The 20,215-nt window shown below is 43.1% G+C and overlaps 1 protein-coding gene across 3 annotated transcripts in view; it reads left to right on the top strand.

The window, feature by feature from the left end:
• The window catches only part of LOC147033469 (semaphorin-3F-like), a 154,711-nt gene extending 134,653 nt beyond the window's left edge, over positions 1-20,058 (top strand). For all 3 annotated transcript variants that reach the window (XM_085871658.1, XM_085871659.1, XM_085871660.1), the window contains 7 exons: positions 1,478-1,700; positions 2,468-2,556; positions 2,664-2,705; positions 3,394-3,551; positions 3,642-3,709; positions 14,054-14,187; positions 16,385-20,058. In XM_085871658.1, coding sequence (XP_085727784.1) covers positions 1,478-1,700; positions 2,468-2,556; positions 2,664-2,705; positions 3,394-3,551; positions 3,642-3,709; positions 14,054-14,187; positions 16,385-16,747 — 1,077 coding nt within the window. In that variant the 3' untranslated portion in view covers positions 16,748-20,058. The remainder of the gene's footprint in view (positions 1-1,477; positions 1,701-2,467; positions 2,557-2,663; positions 2,706-3,393; positions 3,552-3,641; positions 3,710-14,053; positions 14,188-16,384) is intronic.
• The last annotated feature ends 157 nt before the right edge of the window (positions 20,059-20,215 follow it).

Here is a 20,215-nt window from a genome sequence, read left to right as displayed (position 1 = left end):
CATTTTCAGTGGATAAGACACCTACCAAGTCACGGCATGGCACCGCGGGACCCAACAAAGGTGGAAACAGTCGTCGAATCGATGCGAGATTTAATAAAACAACGAAGCAGCTTGGAGAGCACTCGCCAAGTGGCTTAAGCATTCAAGCAAGCACTCCAATGAAACGGTCAATATGAAATAAGCACACAATTGGCATTCACCGACCCGTCACATGAAACATACACCTCCCAGAGACATCCGAAATGTGACATATGTCTGAATTGGACGAACGAACACTTTTCTCGGAGTCGGAAGTGCTTGTAATTTCGATTCTGGAGCTTAAATTTTGTAATTCGTTTTAGCTTAAGAGATACTCGTGGTGAACGCATATGCGGAAATGAAATAAAACAACGAACGCTGACGTCTTCATACGTTTATAAGCATTGCAATGTACCCAGCGATTCGTGGCTTTGATGAACGGCAATTTCCCAATCAGGGTGAGGTTGAGCAGAGCGAGGTTACCCAGGAAACGACTTAAGGCGCCAGACAGCGAGGTGGCCGAGGATCGCTTGATGAAGGATATAATTAAATAATAAATAAAGCCGTTAATTATCTTCAAAAGGGGTGTTTTAATTAACCCAAACACCCAATTTTCACTCATGCACTTCCTTGGAGTTTTCTTCGTATGCAATCAAAGTTTCAGGCTGCTAGGTTTTATAGTTTTGGAGTTATGGAGGAGACACACATACTGACACACACTGCCTTTTATTAGTATAGATATATATGGCATAGTTAAGGCAAAAGTTGTTTTCCATTATCCAAATAACAAAATGCACATCAAGTTAAGAGCTTTAACCTAAGTAGAACCGACTACTCTACCAGTTTTGTAACAAACAAGAAAGAGCAGACTGAGCCTCAGATGCCCTGACTCAGACTAATGAGGCCGATAATTTCGTTTTAACCCTAACCCCAATGAAGTCCATAGTCCATGAAATGCTTATGTTCCGTTTATATAAAAATGGATATTTATGTGTTCCATTTGTCTTCCGATCAAGTCAAAGGGGAAAAAAAAAATCAACATGTGGCTGCGTTTAAAAAATCTTTTTAACAATCGCACTGTAAACCTTCGTCAAGTCCTATGGAGTGGCTACGTGGCTTTCGTCGCAAGAATTTGCTCCTCGGCAGCAATGCATGAACTGGCATCAAATTTAAAACGGACGACTTCGGACAGTCAAATTCACCTGCCTCATTGGCATTAGTGGGCCGACTGGTTTTTTGCCAACAAGCGAATATATCGACATCACGATTCTCCCGTGACTCGGTACTTTTTTTTCAGATGCTCAATATCAACATCCTTCATCGATATTTGAACCCAGAATTTGTGAAATGACCATCCAGAGGTTGTTACCACTAACCTGGAATCATACTCGGCTTGAACTTGCTTATCTTACTTAAAAAAAAAACTCATAACCAAGGTGTATACGTCTTGTCCCGGCAGTGTCCCGGTGGAACTTTCACCCCGACGATGAGATCCACAAAGGATTTCCCCGATGATGTCGTCAGCTTCATCCAGTCACACCCGACCATGTACTACCCGGTGTACCCAGTGCAACGTCACCCTCTTGTCGTGAGGACAAACATTCAGTACAAGTACACACACATCGCCGTTGACCATGTCTCTGCTGCTGATGGGCGCTACGAAGTTCTCTTTTTGGCCACAGGTAAATCATTAGACCATTTGGCATTCCTATCAGAGCACTTAGCTCCTTGGGCTGAGCTCATGCGTTAAAATGCAATACGCTGTGATGATCTTTTTCATTGTGTCCTAATGTCCTTGTAATTCATCTGAAAGTAAATTGATGTCACCTAACGTGCTTTGATGTGTGTGCAAGTTCCTCTGTGAATATGAGTAATTCCACCTTTTAACTCAGGTAGAGAAGCGCATTCCCTTTCCAAGGCCTTACCTTTGGTCTGTTCAAAGCTATCGGCCTGTTTTCGAACGAACCTCCTTGCCTGTTATTGCAACCCTTTCATCAGGCTATAAATGAAGATGTAAAAGTTCTAACGGCGTCCACTTCAGAGAGGCCAATCCCTTGTATAAATTTACGCAGAGATTGTCATTGTTACTGTGAAAGAATCGCACGATCCCAGATGGTTTTATGGTCTGCTGTGATCCGTGCGGCATTCATAAGGCTTTTGAACTCTTGCCATGGTCTTGTCTCTACTCTATGATTGACTAAATCGTTGTCTGCTGAGTTGATATACCTGGGTGGCAATTCCATCACCGCTGTGAGCATTTCTTCGTAATCGCTCCGGGGGTGAAAGCAAAGGGGAACCGGAGATTGACTAAAGATTTTTTTTCTCAAGTTGGGTCAGAGGATTCGGGCAGACCAAGTCATGTGAACCTTTATTTATTGAGCGACTCCAAACAGGCATGTCGATGATTGGACGACTCGTTTACGTTGAAAAACTCCCTTGCATCACACAGATGTCGGAACGGTGCAGAAGATAATGGTTCTTCAAAAGGAAGGCTTGAACACGGAAGACGTATTACTTGAAGAGCTGCAGGTTTTCAAGGTCAGTTTGATGCCATCCGCATAGTTATCGAGTTGTTCCTTTCTCCTTTAAAAAAAAAAAACCCTCTTTATATTGTGAAATATCTGATTTGTTCCCTCTGTTCCCAGCCGTCGACACCAATCTTGTCTATGAAGATTTCCTCCAAAAGGGTAAGAGTAATTTGATTCTCCTTGGTAATCTTTTTGATGTATAAAAAATGATTGCAAGACAATAGCCATGTGGATGCCATCAGGGACGGTTTGATTAAGCGAAGTTTTAGACTCGTGTTGATTTCCTCCATCTGCTTTACGAGGACCTCAATCAAAAGAGGCTTTGTAAGCGAGCCTGGCCCTGTAAATGTCGATAGCGAATGGTGAGGTACAGAAAGATGGCCAGACCACACCTTATCTGCAAAGCTTTTGTGCCGTACCCGAAGCGCATCCGCAAATCTTGCATCACTTGAAAAAAAGGAGAAAAATTTTAAAAAAAGACAACCTCAAAATGGTTTTGGCTTGAAAGCACTGACTGATTAAAGGGCACAAATCCGATGAGATATCCACATAGTTTGACCCACTTTAAAAGAGATCCAATTGTATATGCGGTTTAACTTAATTCTCTCATCTAATCGCACGTACGGGCGTATTTAGGGCCGCAGAGGGAACTTGACTCCATGACTAACATTACGAACAATTTTGCATGCAACACGTAAAACATGAGGTTTACTATCCAAAGTTGTCCCTTGTAATATATTCTTCATCGCTTGCTCAAAAATAGATAACTTCAGTGATCACTTTGACAGCGATGTATTTTTGCCGTCGCGGCTCAGTTCTGAACAAAGCTCTTGCCTGTTCTTCGCAGCAACAAATCTACGTCAGTTCCTCTGCTGGTGTAGCCCAGGTCTCTCTTCATCGCTGCAACATCTACGGAACAGCATGCGCAGATTGCTGTCTCGCACGAGACCCCTACTGCGCCTGGGATGGAAAGCAATGCTCAAAGTATTTCCCAACGACCAAACGGTAGGTCTGTTGTGGTCGTTGTTGTTGTTGTTGTTGATACTTCTGCAGCTTCTGTGATTCCAGGTTTTTAGTTGCGTTTATCTTCTGCAGACGCACCCGACGACAGGACATCAGGCATGGAAACCCCAACACCCAATGTCAAGAGGACAACCACAAAAGTGAGGGACCTTACCTCTTACACTCGTTTCCATATACTTTGGTTGTTGCACTTTATTTGATTACCCGTTGCATACTTAGGTATAACGTACATTTGAAAAAAAGAAAAGGTTTCATCATTGACCTTCTCGGATGTCTGACCTTTCATGTGAAGGTTTAACTTCACTCCAGAACGTCAGTATGAAGGTCCAGGGGGGGGGGGAAACTTTTTCGAGCCTCCAAATCTGCAGGTCTGTTCAAACTGCATGGATTGCATTCATATTTGGCATCAACATGTCGTTCCAGCAGAGGAGTGAGTTTAGTATTCCATTGAACTTCAGGCATCCCAACCCTGCGCTTGAACACCTTTGACATTTGCTCGAGGTTGAGTACAATTTTTGAGATTAGTTTTGGACTTTCCTGCCATACTTTGGTTTCTGTGCACGTTCTGTCCTTGGTAGTGATTTTCTATCATCAGAACATGCAACGTGCATGTGGAGTTTCCCCCCTCGCTTACAAACAGGCCATGGTCGATAGGATGCCGGCAGCGTAAAACTTGCACATCAGCAGGTGATCTAATCCTTATTTTTCACGAAAATTTGATTTGCCTTTTGTAATGTGTCTGTTCGAATGTGTGAAACTCATCACTGCTTCGATCTTGTTCCTCTATCGATAAGCTTGTTTGGCAGGATAGCCCAGCTGGATGCACACACATCTCTGAGCTGTCTAACCTGGGTTTGAATTCCGAACCGGCTATAAACTGCTATCCTGGTGTTTCACTAGCAATGTGCGCACCGTCCATCAGATGGACGTTAGGCCGGAAGACCCGTCTGCCAGCACTGATCATTGGTGGTTGTTAAATATCCCATGGTGTCTTTCACGAAGAGGACAGTGCTTGCCAGCACCCTGAATAAATTATGAATTCCTACCACCCTTGGTCGAATATCAGGCCTGGCCAGACAGTTCGTGAAAGACTTTGACCAAAAACTTTCCCCAGCCGATGCCACAAGAAGGTGGGAATAATTGGGGCCAGTATTAGTAGTAGTGGTGGTGGTGGTGGTGTTGGTAGTCGTCGTAGTTTTAGTTTTCACTAAATATCGATTTATTATTTTGAAGATTCATTATTATGATAATTTTACAGTTATGAAGAATAATTTTTTATTTTTTATGTAGACATAGTTGTGGATCGTGGAAGTGCAAGTGCATTGAACGCATCAGTCTGTAACAGACAAAATCAGGATGCAAAACACGCATACGTGGAGAAGGAAACTCCAAGGAGGAAAAACTGGATAATTATGAGGGATTTGGGTGGGGTTAACGAGGGGAGAAAAGATCATGGTTTTGGATTGGGGATGATCTGAGATGGTGGTGAACAGCTGTCTTGAAGTCCTGGAGGGAAGATTGAGATTTAAGAGGATGTAGAAGTTGATTCCACAGGTGTAAAAAAGAGGAACAAATGAGTGTAGGTGAGCAGTGATCCTGGATTCATGTAGTTTTACCAGAAGAGGATTGACGGTGGACCATGTGAGCCCTGCAGAAACCTGGGAGGGACAAACTCCGGAAAGAGCAGAGGAAGCAAGACCAGAGAGGAGGTGGTAGAAGACAGCAACCATCGACTACTCTGCGATGCTGAAATGATAATCCCATAGACTCAGCTTCAGCGCGGGACATTCCAATGATCTTGAAGGCTTTGGTTTCCCCAGTGTCAAGGTGAGCAAGATGTGAGGCAGGGGAGCCAGCCCAAAGGAGAGAGCAGTACTCCAACAAGCTACGGATGAAGGCGTTGTAGTGGGTCAGGGTTCAGGCATGCCAAGGAAGGACTGTACGACAGAGGATGCCCAGGTGGCCTCTGGCTGTGGAGGCCAACTTTGATATGTGGTTTGCCCAAGATAGATCATGGCTGAGAGTGAGACCCAAAAGTTTGAATTACTGAACCTTCCCAAAGAGGATTGAGAAGAAAGTCGGTGGGTTTGGGGAGAGGCGTTGCCAGACGGTCCTTTTGGAGAGAGATGGTGAGAGTGTGAGATTTGTTAGGATTGAAAGACAATATGGCGTTGTAGTAGAACACTCAGTCACTGGTCAGGGATTCAACAATACTCTGTTTCTCTTTACATTGGAGACTCAAAATTGATTTTTCCTTCGTAATTTCGGAGATTTCTTCAAATCCACAAAAATGCGAGATGTAATAAACGGGAAATATCTATGGATCAGATATCGTGATGGCCGCAGATTGACTACGTCTTATGGATTTGGCAAATATAATGGGAAGCAGTGAATCTTATCATCACTGGCTTTCCGCTTCAACGTGGAATTGTAGAATCGGATTTAGCGATAATCCATCCTGTGCTGAATGAAATTACTGATGAGGTGCGCATCGTTGCCCATTTGCACCTGGTCGCTTGTCCAAGTACAGAATGCTCTGGTTGTTGGTGGATAGAACAGGAAAAAGGCTAGGGGGGGAGAGTGGGATATACAAATCCCACTTGCCTGTGTCCGCATTGTATAATAACAACGGACATGGTGTTTAAACTGCAAAACAGATGACACAATTGGCATTGCACAAATTTGTCTTCCTTCAGGAAGTGCAAATATCAGTGCACATCTTTGAATGATTGGTTTTGCTGTTGATTCACATGATCTTGCAATCCGTTTGGGCGGTTTTGTTTCATAACTTCGAGCAAACAGGAAAAAATGAAAATCTCGCCGACTTGGCAAAAATTTTATGAGCTACTACTCAACACTTGTTTCTTTATGAGCTGAGCTGGCATTCACAATAACTCTTCACCTGGCAATGTCACACTTCCCTTAATCCATCATATTTATAGCATCTTCTCCCAGCCTCTTTATTCCTGCTCCTTTTTTTCTTGTCGAGCTTGCCCACCAGTTTCATTGTATAAAATAGTATTTGGCTTTCCAGCGTGATGGATTGTAAAGAAACTTGCCACGTAAGGGATTTCCACTGCACCATGCTGACTGCTTGAGCTAAATACTATCCTCAAACTCTGAAGATTATTCTTCGTTTTTGACGAGGAGAAAGAAAAAGTATGTGTATGATAGTATTTGTATGAATTATCTAACATATATATATATATATATATATATATATATATATATATATATATATATATATATAAATAAATATATATATATGTACACACACAAGCCAGGAGGCGACATGGGTGGCCGCTACATAATTGCATACTATTCATACAGTTTTTGACGGATCGGGCTGAAATTTTTTGACAAAGAGGTTGATTATAGTGCGCATAAAAGCCTGGAAACCTATTTTTTTATTTTCGAAAAAATAATTTTTGGGGGATTTTTCAAATATTTCAAAGTCCCGTTGCTCTGCAACGGTGGTGTCCATAGCAACGGTGCTCAAAAGCATACAACTAGATCCTAGAATGAACCTACCTGTCAAGTTTCATCAAAATCGGTTAACTCCTCTGGCCTCCAGAGCTGTCCATTACATACAAACATACAAGCCGCTGGCGACATGGGTGGTCGCTACATAATTGCATTCTAGTCATACAGTTTTGACGGATCGGGCTGAAATTTTTTGACAAAGAGGTTGATTGTACTGCACATAAAAGTCTGGAAGCCGATTTTTTTTATTTTCGATTTTTTTTTTTTTAGGATTTTTCAAAAATTTAAAAGTCCCGTTGCTAGGCAACGGTGGTGTCCATAGCAACTGTGCTCAAAAGCATAGAACTATATCCTGGTATGAACCTACCTGTCAAGTTTCATCAAAATCGATTGACTCCACTGGCCTCCAGAGCTGTCCATTTCATACAGACAGACATACATACAGACATACATACAGACAGACGGAAAAAGTGAAAATAAGGGTACTCTAGGGAGCACCCAACAAACATACAGACAAACGTAAAACCTGAGAATAATGGTAGTCTAGCGACCACCCAACAAACATACAAACATCCAGACAGACGGAAAAACTGATAATAAGGGTAGTCTAGCAGCGAGCACCCAATATATATATATATATATATATATATATATATATATATATATATATATATATATATATATATATATATATATATATATATATATATATATATATATATATTTCTTTTTTTAATATATATAATTTTATGTGTATACATAAAAAGATATATATAATTTTATGTGTATACATAAAAAGATATATATATATATATATATATATATATATATATATATATATATATATATATATATATATATATATATTTATATATGTATACACACAGTGGGCTGCAAAAGTATTCACCCCCCCCCCCCCTTTCAAGTTTTCACATTTTGATGGCAACTGATCTTATTTCATGATGTTTTGAAATCAAACTTAATGTATAGAGTCTTCACAATCGACTCCAAAGTGATAAAACTAAAAATGTAGATAACATATGAATAACTCATTTTAACAGAGAAAAATCAAATGATTCTCAGTTCTATAAGTATTCAACCCCTTTGCCTAATTAACCCTAAATAATTTCATGAGCAAATTATTTGTTTGAAATGTTACAAAATAAGTGGAATAGGTTTCACCTGTAATCTCCCACACTTATCTAAGGAGTTTTAAGGTGCAACTCATTTGGTCAACCAACAAGGTAAACAAGAAGACCAAGGAGCTTTCCAAAAAAGTCAGACATAAAGTGGTGGAGAAGCACCATTCAGGAGAGGGTTATGGGAAGATTTCAAAGTCACTCATTATCCCTTTGAGTTCGGTGAAATTGATCATTAAGAAGTTTAAGCCACATCATACCACCTAGAATCTACCCAGATCAGGTCGCTCATCCTAACTCAGCAGCCAGGCAAGCATGAAACTGGTTTAAGATGTCACTGTCAATGTCCATCAATCAATATCCAGTTCCTGTCACAAAGCTGGCCGCTATGGACAGGTGGCAAGAAAGAAGCCATTCCTAAAAAAAGACTCATCTAACAGCTCGTATGAAGTTTGTGAAAAAGCATCTTCATGATACCGCAGGTATGTGGAGAAACGTTTTGTGGTCAGACGAGACAAAAGTTGAACTTTTTGGTCTAAATTCATAGTTTTACGTCTGGCACAAGCCTAACACTGCACATCACAAAATCAACGCCTTGCCTACTGTCAAGCACGGTGGTGGCAGCCTCATGTTATGGGGCTGCTTTTCATCAGCAGGGACTGACTAGCTTGTCAGGATAGAAAAGTACAATGGACGGTGCAAAGTACAGGAGAATCCTTGATGAAAACCTGCTCGAGTTAGCCATGAATCTGGAACTGGGTACGAGATTCACAATTCATCAAGACAATGATCAGAAGCACAAAGCTAAAGCCACACTGGAGTGGCTGAATAAGAAGAAAATAAATGTTATTGAGAGGCCCAGTCAATGTCCTGACTTGAACCCAATTGAACATTTATGGTGAGACTTGAAGATTGCAGTCCATCCACGATCCCCATCAAACTTGTCAGAACCGAGAAATTTTCACGTGAAGAATGGGCAAATATTTCACCATCTCACTGTGCAAACCTGGTAGAGACCAGCGTTCCTCTTCCTGTAACTTTTGTCGAACTACCAGCTTCCTTCTGCATTAGCTGATCCAAATTAACCAAACACCCACACGATTTACCTTCAACCTTTCCTTTTCCTAATCAAATGTAATCTTTATCAAAAAATAATAAGAATAAAAATTTGTAAATCCCAGTTTGTAATGCAGGTTCATGTTCCATCAATCGTCCCTTTTTTCCAACTTCAGTGCTAATTCACCCCACCACCTTACATCTACCTCCTCCTATCCCCTCACCTGTTATCCCCTCTCCTTACCCCTCCCATCTTGCCCCTCATCCTACTTCCACTCTTGGCACCTCTTCACTGTCTTCTGCTTCAGTTTCAGTTCCTCTTCTGTTGTCCAAAAGTGTGTGGTGTTCTTACATCTGTGGGCTCCATTCCAACCTCACAGATATCTCACTTTCTCAATCAGTACACTCATCACCACAAACATGCTCTATCCTTCCTCTCAGCAGACATCACCCACTTCCCAACTCTCAAATCTTGTACCTCCCCCTGCCCGATTCCTTCTTCACCATATCTCTTCCAAGTCTCATCCTTACCCTCTCCTCACCTCTCCCATTGCTCTCCTGCACCTTTGTCATGCCTGCTCTCATTGTCTCCCCTTCCTCTCAAAGCAACCTTCACACTCTTCCCTCTCCAAGCTTCCCTCTCACCTTCTCAAAAACTCACCCCTCACCCTTCTCCCTCAACTCTCCCCTCTCACCCTTCTCCCTCCAATCTTCCCCCTCACTCCCCTTCCCAAAGTTGCCCCCCTCACATCCACAAAGCTGCTTCCTTCCCCTGCCCTCTCTCTACAATCTCATCACTCCACCTCCTCCAATCTTCATCTGCCCTCTGCCGCCTCTCTTATCACTCCCCACGATACCTCAACCCAGCACCACAGAGGCCTTTCTTCTACTCAACTGGCCCTTTCCCCAAGCTCCTCTGCAATCACACATACTATTTCAACAATTCTCCTAAACTCACCCCCCCCCTCCTTCCTCGACCTACCTTTCCCCTCCCCTGCACCCAAAGCCTCTTCCCTTCCCTCTTCCCTTCCCTCTTCCTTAACAGTGTTGACCTCAAACATCCAGGGCCTTCACTTAAACCTGATGGATCTTTCCATACAGGTTGCCACTGACAAATCAGACATAATCTGCTCAATCGAAACTTTCCTCCTTCAAGATGTCCCTGACTCCCTCGTCTCTCTCTCCCTGGTTACTCCCTCCCCCGATACAGACTTGAGCCTCGTCCTGGCAGCGGAGTTGCTCTTCATCAAAGACTCTATTCCTCACTCTCCATGCACTGCCCTCACTCCCCCACACCCCCAGGAATACCTCTGGCTACAGCTTCCCCTCCACTCCAACCTCATGTTTATATGTGTACTGTACCATCCACCTAACAGTGATTACTCCATCTACACCTCACTATCCGTAAACATGGACCAAGTTCTATCCTCTCATCCGAACTCTCTCTTCCTCATATGTGGTGACTTCAATTATCATGCTAGTTGGCTAGGTGTGGGTACCTCTCTCACCTGCCATAGCACTTCAGCAAAAAACTTATGTGACTCATTGTGGCTGAAGAAATCTGTCAACTTCCCGACCCGGATCTCAACCAATGGTACTCCATCTCTTCTGGATCTGATTTTGACAATTTTCCTGAAAATATCTGCCGTTCTTCCTCCGTTCCAATCGGTTCATCTAACCATGTCCTTGTCAAAGTGGACCTCTCTCTGGCTGTTATCAGAGAACAACCTCAGCGCCGTCAAATCTGGCATTTCACTCAGGCCGACTGGCAGGGACTTCAAGCAGCCATCAAACTTCTGAACGGGTCTCCCATCTCGACTTCCACTGACATCAACTCATCTTGGAAATTCTTTCAAAGAAACTTGCTCTTTCTCATGCACAGATTTAACCACATCTCGTCTTCAGTTGTCTTACCCTTCCTCCCACCCATGGTACACTGAAGCTTGTGGCAAGGCAGTTGTCCTGAAACAACTTGCCTTCGTCTCATGGAAGGTAAACCCAACTGAGGGTAATCTCAGTTCTTTCCACAAAGCTCGGACCAAGTGTGTATCTACCCTCAGGAGAGCCAGAAAACAACGTCTTTCTAATCTCAAGTCTGAACTCTCAAACCTCTCTCCCTCCTCCAAATCCTGGTGTCATCTAATCAATTCTATTTCTAGTGTATGTTGCCCCTCCATCCCCTTCCTTACCTCAAATGGCCGCACTGCTGATACTGCACATGAAAAGGATGAATGTCTAAACTCGGTGTTTGCTTCTAAATCCTGTCTCCCAAACCCATCCCTTTCTGCACCCACTTTACCCATTCACACCCAACTGTCCCTGGACTCTGTGTCCTTTTCTCCTGACAAGGTGGAGAGCTTGCTGTCAAACTTCGACTCAGATTCTGCAACCGGTTCAGATGGCATCAGCTCACGTGTCCTAAAAACCGGCTCCTCTGCTCTTGCTCACCCTCTCTCTGTTCTATTCACCCTCTCATTTGCTCAAGGTCATCTGCCATCTGCTTAGAAATCAGAAAACATCTCAACAGATCTCTGCAACTACAGACCAATCAGCCTTCTCCCAATCATCAGCAAGGTTATGGAATCCATCATCGCTTCAAATGTTAAATCCTTCCTCTTCTCCAATTGCCTGATTTCCGATGATCAATTTGGATTCAGACCAGGTCACTCTACCCTGGATATGCTATATGCTGCTTCTGCTCTCCCAACAATGGTGGAGGTACTCAATGGCAGACATGAAATCAGAGCCATATTCCTCGACATATCGCATGCTTTCGCTGCGGTCCGGCACCCTGCCCTGCTCACCAAGGTCTCTTCCTCCGGTATCCAAGGACATCTCCAATCATGGCTCGCAGACTTCCTCTCCTGTCGCAGCCAAAGTGTGGCCTTTAATGGATTTCTCTCATCCCTCTTCCTGTCGAGGCTGGAGTTCCTCAAGGCAGCGTTCTGGGCCCTGTTCTTTTTCTGGTTTTCATTAATGATCTCTCTGGCTCTGGATAATCCATTTGATCTCTTTGCTGATGATTCCACCCTCTGCCGTACCATCTGTCAACCCTCAGATCGGCAACTAGCAGCCTCTTCACTCTTTGCAGATCTGGATAAAATCACAAGCTGGTCCAACACTTGGAACATTCTGGGTCTCAGAATCTGCTATGATCTTTCCTGGGAAAACCACATTTCCAAGGTGGTCTCCAAAGCCAGTTGCTGACTGGGCAACCTCCATCATACAAAGTCCTTCCTCAGCCCACCTGAGCTCCTGACCACATACAAAGCTTTTGTCTGCAGCCTGATGGAGTTCTGCTCTTCCCTCTGGCTGGTGCTCCTGCCTCTCACCTTTCTCGGCTTCACGCTATGGAAACCAAGGCATTTGGGATCATTGGTATCTCCCATGATGAGGCTAAGTCTTTGGGTCTCTCACTCTCTCACAGTAGGCAGGTCAGTGGTCTTTTTGTGTTCTACTGTCTCTTCTCTGACCTGACCCCCCCTCCTCTGTCTGAGATATGTACCCCCCGATATTTCCGCATGGCGCTCAAGGTCCGCCAGCAACCCCCTTGTGGTAAAACTACCAAAATCAAGAATCAGTGCTCACCTTCACTCTTTCATTCCTCTTTTTTCCCACCTTTGGAACAAACTCCCACACACTCTTCAATCCCAATCCTCCCTCCAAGTCTTCAAAACAGCTGTTCACAACCATCTCTTATCTTCCCCCATCCAAAACCACCATCTTTTCTATCCCTGTTAATCCACCGCAAACCCAACTCCTTCAACTTCCCTGCTTTCCTTCCTGAAAGTCCCTGTCATTTAAGGACCTGAAAGTCCCTGTCATGTCCATCCTGTTGACCCTGTATACCCTGCCCCATCTCTCTCCCTTCCACAGATCTCCTCATGTCTCTGTTCCACACTGTTTTTTCCTTCCCTCTCCCACCCCTCTTGTCTCCTGCTCCTATTGTTGTACATTCTGTGTGTCAGCTCTCATACGAGCCTCGACGGTGTATGCAAAAAAAAAAGTTTGGCAGTTTAATTCATAATTTGGCCAACTTTGTTTTGCGATCCTTATGAGCCCAAATAAGGGTGAAACCTTGTCGGCGACTCTACTTTCCTTTACTTGTGCCCTTTTAAATCTCGGTCTTTAAAAAGACCTGAGTAATGTTGTGGAAGCCATCCAGAATTGGACGTGAAGTAGTAGTTTGCGCATGCCCATGACATTTAGTCATGTCTCTTTCATGACGGAAGGGCTCAACAGTTCAGAGGTTACGTAAATTGGGATGTAAAGATTTATTACCCTAACTCAAACAAGGACAAATGTGTCCAAGAGCCGCGTCATTCCACCAGTCAACAAGAAGAAGAAGAACAACGCGGAGCTCTCTGAGAGCCAGCATTCGCAACGCGACGCGGAACGGTTTTGTTTTCACCAGAAGAAGAACAACAAGAAGAAGAATAACAACAACGCGGAGCTCTCTTCAAGCCAGCGTTCGCTACGCGAGACGTGGCTAAGAACATCGCAACACACCCCTTCGATTGCCCACTACACAAAAGGAGGGGTTCTGTCTACACATATACTTAACAGCATAACTGACTTGGGACACCTGTATGTTATATGCGTATGGTTCCTAGAACCGAAACAATATATTCATGGCTTTGTTTATTTATGACTTTTTAGCTAATAACAATGTTCTTGCCACTTTGCTAAAGTCTAACTTACAGGATTTTGATTGGGTGGCCCGCCTTCGTATATACATTTGTTATGACAGGCTTGTAAGTTCATCCTTGTTTTGTTTTGTCTCCCACCCCTTGCATCATCACGCAGTGCAAAGGAAGTTTCCGGCAATGGTGCAGTATGCCGTTGAAGGTAGCAGCACGTTTATGGTTTGCACGTCGCGCTCACCACTGGCCTTGATCAAGTGGTTTACCCATAAAACAGGTGAAGAGGGACGTAATCCGGTGAGTGAACACCCACATCCTCATGCACTCCTTTACTTCTACATTCTTTGAATTTCTTCCGTGTTACTGTGATGTATCATCTGTGCCATTTTCCCTACTCGGATGGTGGAGTCACCCTCCCCCTTAGTTTCAACCTTGTGGAATGTGATCCAACTATAAACTGCTGTCTGTTACATTCCCAACAGTGGCGCTGCCCCATGAAGGACGCTGATTTTCTTCGAGAATGTTAAGCTGGCTATCCACGTTTATGATGTGGATGCTTAAAATATATAATTGTATATTTTAATAATAGGCCTTTCAGTCCTCACTTAATTCGCAATTTTCCAGATGGCTTAGTATGAGGTTGATCACATTGAGTCGTAAGGAACTTTCGTGTTTTATAATTGACCTTGCAGCTGCACGTGGCTCCATTTTAACTAACTGAGCTCCAACTAGCATATAAATTTTGAAAATTTATTCAGTTACGTGTCATGTCATCCGTCCTTGGCCATTTGTAGGATGTGGAAATTACATTCGTTTTTTGGGGGAAAACCTGAAGTAACAGCGATCATAGAAAGAGGCTGGCTCAGGCCCCTACAGGTTGGTCCCCAACACGATTAAATCAATCTCTCGGTTGGGAAGCTGTGATCCACACACTGAAGTCCAAACACCATGCTGATGAACATAGTGTCATAACCCGAAACATGTCGTAATGGCCAATTATTCCCTTGGGTACATGGTTTCAAGCCAGCCGATTTCGCTATCTTGGTGGTGTTGCTGAATTTAATTAATTGAGCACATCTTGTGTTGGACTTGTCTGTGGAACAGGAATAAATATATCCCAACGCATGCTTCATTCCCAGATACCCTGCTTTTTATCCTTCACCCCTACCGATTAGGTCATCAGTACTATGATGACATATAAGTCTCACCATAATGAATGGGGCGGTGGGGGGGGGGGGTAGGGGGTGCGATGTAGATAGTGATCTCATTAACGCGACTGCGGTCATATATTTTGAAGTTGCCGCAATCACGCTGGCCTATCATGAGGGAATTTGAAGAGATGGACAAAATATTTGAATTTTCTCACTCCTGGATAAACAGTCTTGTATGAGGGAAACAGATGCATTGGGATACAGGGTGCATTGGTGCATCCCTCGGGAGCTGCTATTCTTGGCTAATGATGTTAGTTTTCAACAAAGTAGCGCATCATTATACTTTATTTGATCAAACAGTCGATTTTGTCCAAGGAAATGCCATCAAATTGTCATTAAATATTATTGGCCACAAATATCTGCTACAGGGGATGTCCCATTGGACCACGGTTTCCCCAAAATGTGATCCTTGTGCTGCAAATGTGTACTGTACGCATCTTTTCAAGAAGAGGAAGATATTGCTGTTGAAGACTGTCATGGTATTTCATGAAACGCATTAGTATTTCAAATTGTGACATGCACGCATGACGCAGGAACACTCACCTGACAAATGACATTGAAACGGTGTGGTGACTTTTAAAAGTTTTATTTGTTTTTCTTTACATCAGCCTTGATTTATTATTGCTGTTTGAAGAGAAACAATTCTTGACTTTGTGAATTCGAGACAATCGTTTTCCAATGGTCACCTTCTCCAAATTAGAATGCCTGCCTGGGTCCGGTAAAATCTGTTGCAGGAATGTGTTGCGCCGCCCTCCCTAGAAGGTTCATTTGTACTTGGGGGCACATGTTTTGTGGAAATATTAATGAATGCCAAAATGTTGGCCATTTTGAGGCCCTGCTCCATGAGCCTTGACTCTGAAAACAATGGTTTTTTTTGTATAAAAACCGTAGTTAGTTTTACTTTTACAGTTTCCACAAAGTGGTTTTGCAGCTCTTGTTGTATCTATACAGCATCCTGCATTACAACATTACATATTTTCTGCGAGTTCAGCTGTTTTATGATTTTGCAAGAACAAATCAGCGATGTCGGTCATCCAAATGATAGCAATTTGTTCTTCTTTTCACAAACATTTGGCCTGTGATAGTTATTTTACTTTCAATTATATTAATCATATAGATCCCACTCCTGCCACCATTTTTCTTGATTATGTTAAAAGGAGGAACCTTTGGTCCAACGTAAGAATCTGAAACATCACAGTCTCACAACTTTGTTTCTCTTATGTGTGAAAGCATACACATAGAGATGTCATCGTGCATTTTCTTTTTCTTCCTGGGATTTTTAGGTGAAGAGGAACAAGCGTGTGGTGCAGACCGACCAGGGGCTACTCATCCGCAAGGTTCGTCAGAATGATGCTGGTCACTACCATTGCCTCGCAAAGGAAAATGACTTCCGCCACATGCTGGGACGTTTCCACCTCAAAGTTCTACAGGCCAGTGCAGTCGGTGGAGTCTTGGCAGGCGATGGAGATAGTTCCACTTCCCTGACTCCGCGTTCTGGTTACAGGCCTCATCCGGCATGTCCGTCATACATCCAAGGCAGGCTACGTGGCACTGCGGCAACGATGGCCAAGTTGAGGCTTTTGTCGGCCAAGGAGCGACAACGCAACCGACGCGCCCATCACCATATTGTGCCAAGGCAAACGTAAGGCTGAGGAAATGATGGCAAGAGGTCTCAAGAGGGTTGCAGGAGGGGCATTGACAGTTTTCCGCAAAACTGCTTACGAGAAGGATACGGTAGATCGGGCACATCGAGAGGAAATCCAGCTTCTCTCAAACTCTGTGTCTCCTTTTGTTACAGCTCATTTGACAATGAAAAAAGTTTGCGTCTTTGGCATATGGACTGCATGCTGCGGATGGCGATATAATGGTGAATTATTGTTAATGTAGCCATGTTTGCATAACATCCAAAAACCATGGTGTTTCGCATTCTGTCCTCAGTCTGTATACCAGGCTAACGCAAGGCTTACAGTGCAGGCACTGTGTGTAGACATGCCGGTAACGAACGACCCAAAAATGGCCCAGTTTTTCTGCAAGAATGTGTAAACCCCCCAAAGTTTTTATTCCATTTACTTTCTGACTGTTTATCTACGTTCAATGTAACTTTTCGTTTTTGGCTCGAGCAGCGCAACTCACACATCTTTGGAAAGGGTTGCAAGACCAAAAAGGTAAAACAAAAAAGACAAAATCCGATTTCAGCGCAAAAACACAGTTACAATGTCTTTTATTTAATACATTTAGGCTATCCATGTGAAACATAGCTATCATATTGTGGGAACAGCAGACATTCGGGTTGTTTCTTTGAGGATTTGTTGCTGCTTTTTTCAAAGTTTAAAACAATGCGGTGCGTGTTGTTAAATGGAATTATTGTTATCTTCGCTAATGTCTATTCTCTGAGAAGTAAACTGTGCTATCCGACACGACATGCTTTCTAAGACCAAGGGCTTCATCAAAGTTCAGATTCCTATTTGAAAAAAGATCAGCCTCAAACCACTTTGATTAAAACTACCGTTAAGACCAAAGGTGTGCCAAGCTGTGAAAGATTATGTTGGTACACTCGACTCACCTAGGCCATGGAAGTGGGATGGCCCAGTTTATCTCTCATGGGCTCAAATACTATTCCTAAATCACTTAAAATGTTGTGTAGTGCTCGTCCTACGTTGATCATGAAAGAAGCAAGAATTTGAGGTCGGAAGGGTGCTAGTAGGTTGGTTGTTTGAATGTAATGGGAAGAGGGGGGCATGTATCGTGCGCGGAGGTTTCTTACACCAGTTTTATTTCTCACCAGAAAAGATTTGGGCACAATGACATCACACCAGGGCGTTGTTGCCTTCCATGAATTGGAAATTTATTTTGAACTGGTTGGAAACTGATTTTCACAATTTTTAGTACTCTTTCCGGCACAGTACTTTTTCACGATCGTTTCCAAACAAGTGAGCAGCCAGTCGAGGTGAAGCCGGAGTGAACAAGGTGATATATTGAGGTTGAATTTCCACTCGCTGCCCATTGTCCTGAAGCCGCGCCATTCCAGTTCCCTGACAAATGTGAATTAATGCGTTTTGGGTTCGGTGCATCACGGGGACCAATCCAGCATTGAGTCACTGAGCCTTTGCTCCGTCTCTCCACTATTTCTTCACGGTGCATGCAAAAGATCTGCGTTGGCCTGATGGCCTATAACCTCAACTTTATTGGACTACACAGACCAATTTAACGCAGCACTCATAAGTGCAGGTCTAATTCCCTTGGCAACTTCTATGCAAGCAACAGCACCCTTTATGCAGATACATGCCAACTTGGAGGGTGCAGTGAAAAGTCAAAAAAGTATTAATTTCATCCAGTAACGTAAATACTGCCGAGTATTTGGCCCGTTAATAGATTCATACCTTTGGCAGTACTGGCAATGGTGCATTTTCACCGCACGCATGATGACTCAGTCCAATCATGGGCTCAAAACGTGTGGAAATACACCGCTTCTGGCATTAGATCAGCAAGGCCCGTCACCATGGTGAATCCGTGCAGTACAAATGCCTCATAAGATTATATTTCAGAGACACCCCGTAACGAGCGCTGATGCTGACCGATTGTACTAATACAGTATTTAAGTAGGATGTATATAGTGTATCTTGTGCTTTATTCTCACATTTCATCCGTCGAACAGTGTACTATACCATTTTGATAGCTTGCCTGTGCATATATGGGTATGTATGAGAGGTTTAAAGTAAGAATTGTATTTAAGCATCTTGTGGATCATATTCAGAACATTGACCGTTTATGCGAATTTCTGGAAACAAAAGGCTTATTCAGACTGAACACACCGGTAGCTCATTTTTGTTTTGTTTTTGCTAGGGAATCACTGGCGTATCAGTTGAATTATTTTATGAGTGCAAGGTTTCTTTTAAAATGTCTTATCGAAAGACTGTGGGAAATGATACCTAATGGGGGAATATGTATCACTGCACGACGTTTGCATTTTCAATGCTCGATCCCTCTCCTGACACCATTTCCCCATTAAGTTAGGGTTGGCGCTCAGACTTTGACAAAACGGCTGGCCTGTCCCAGAATTTGAATGAAGCTAATTTTGACAGGGATTTGTAACTTGTCCAGGGTGCCGGTGATAACTCGTCCACTCTTCATGAAAGACACGCTTTATGGTCTTTAACGTCCACCAACTCATGCCAGCGGACGGGTCAACCAACTCCACATCCATCCAAGGGGTGGCCCATTGATGTACAGGAAAACACTTGGTCTGCAAACGACCACGCCGACGAGTTATATTTGGGTCGGGAATTGAACACAGACTAGACAGCTCGAAAACAAGTACGCGACCTTCGCACCATCCTGTCTGACCTTGATTCTATTATCATATCTGCCATAGTTATAAGACTCCATAAACTTTACAACCGTTGGCTTCATAAAGTGAGGGCATTCATAGAGTTGGACAAAGGTTCCATTTTGTTTTGTTAAAAAAAAACACTCCAAAATTTTTCTTTTGATGCAAAATCAAGTGGAACGTGTGATGTTTAATAAATCCTCCACTCAGTTTTACTTTCCCGTAAATAATACATAATAATGCTCGAGGCCACTGTCTGCCTTAAGGCCTTGTGGAAGGATATTTTGAAAGAGCGCAGAAAGGACCAAAATGAACAAAAATAAATTATCTTAATTATTCTTCTTCTTGCCGTGGGATTTTTTTGTTTGTTTGTTTTCAGGAATCCTCTGTGAAGCCCGTGATTATGTCATAAACAGATGGAACCTTCAGGTAGAAGTAGCCAAGAACTCGCCTTCATGTGGCTCGAAATGTGTACACCTGTTGTATATTCTGTGATTGCAATTATTAAAGTATAGATGCCTTGTATATAAATAAAGTTGTGAGCAACGTTTGCAAAGAACAAAATCTGTTGTCATGCTAACAAGAGTCGACTTTCCTGTCCATTGGGTTCAATAAAAGCTGTTCATTACACCTCGTTTGCTCATCTTGTGTACCTGCCCGTCTCTCCTCGGTTTACTTTACCGTGACCTCCAGGCTTTGCTCAATCAGTTTATCGCCATGGTGATGGACACAACAACAAGACTTTAAATTTTGATGGTTATATGACCGTCAAACTGTGCAGTAGGAA

This window comes from Eptatretus burgeri, chromosome 2, assembly GCF_056783735.1.
Source record: "Eptatretus burgeri isolate ZD-2024b chromosome 2, Ebu_testis_v1, whole genome shotgun sequence".
Classification (NCBI taxonomy): domain Eukaryota; kingdom Metazoa; phylum Chordata; class Myxini; order Myxiniformes; family Myxinidae; genus Eptatretus; species Eptatretus burgeri.
Note: the sequence above shows the minus strand (reverse complement) of the source record. Positions and strands in the feature narration are given on the sequence as shown.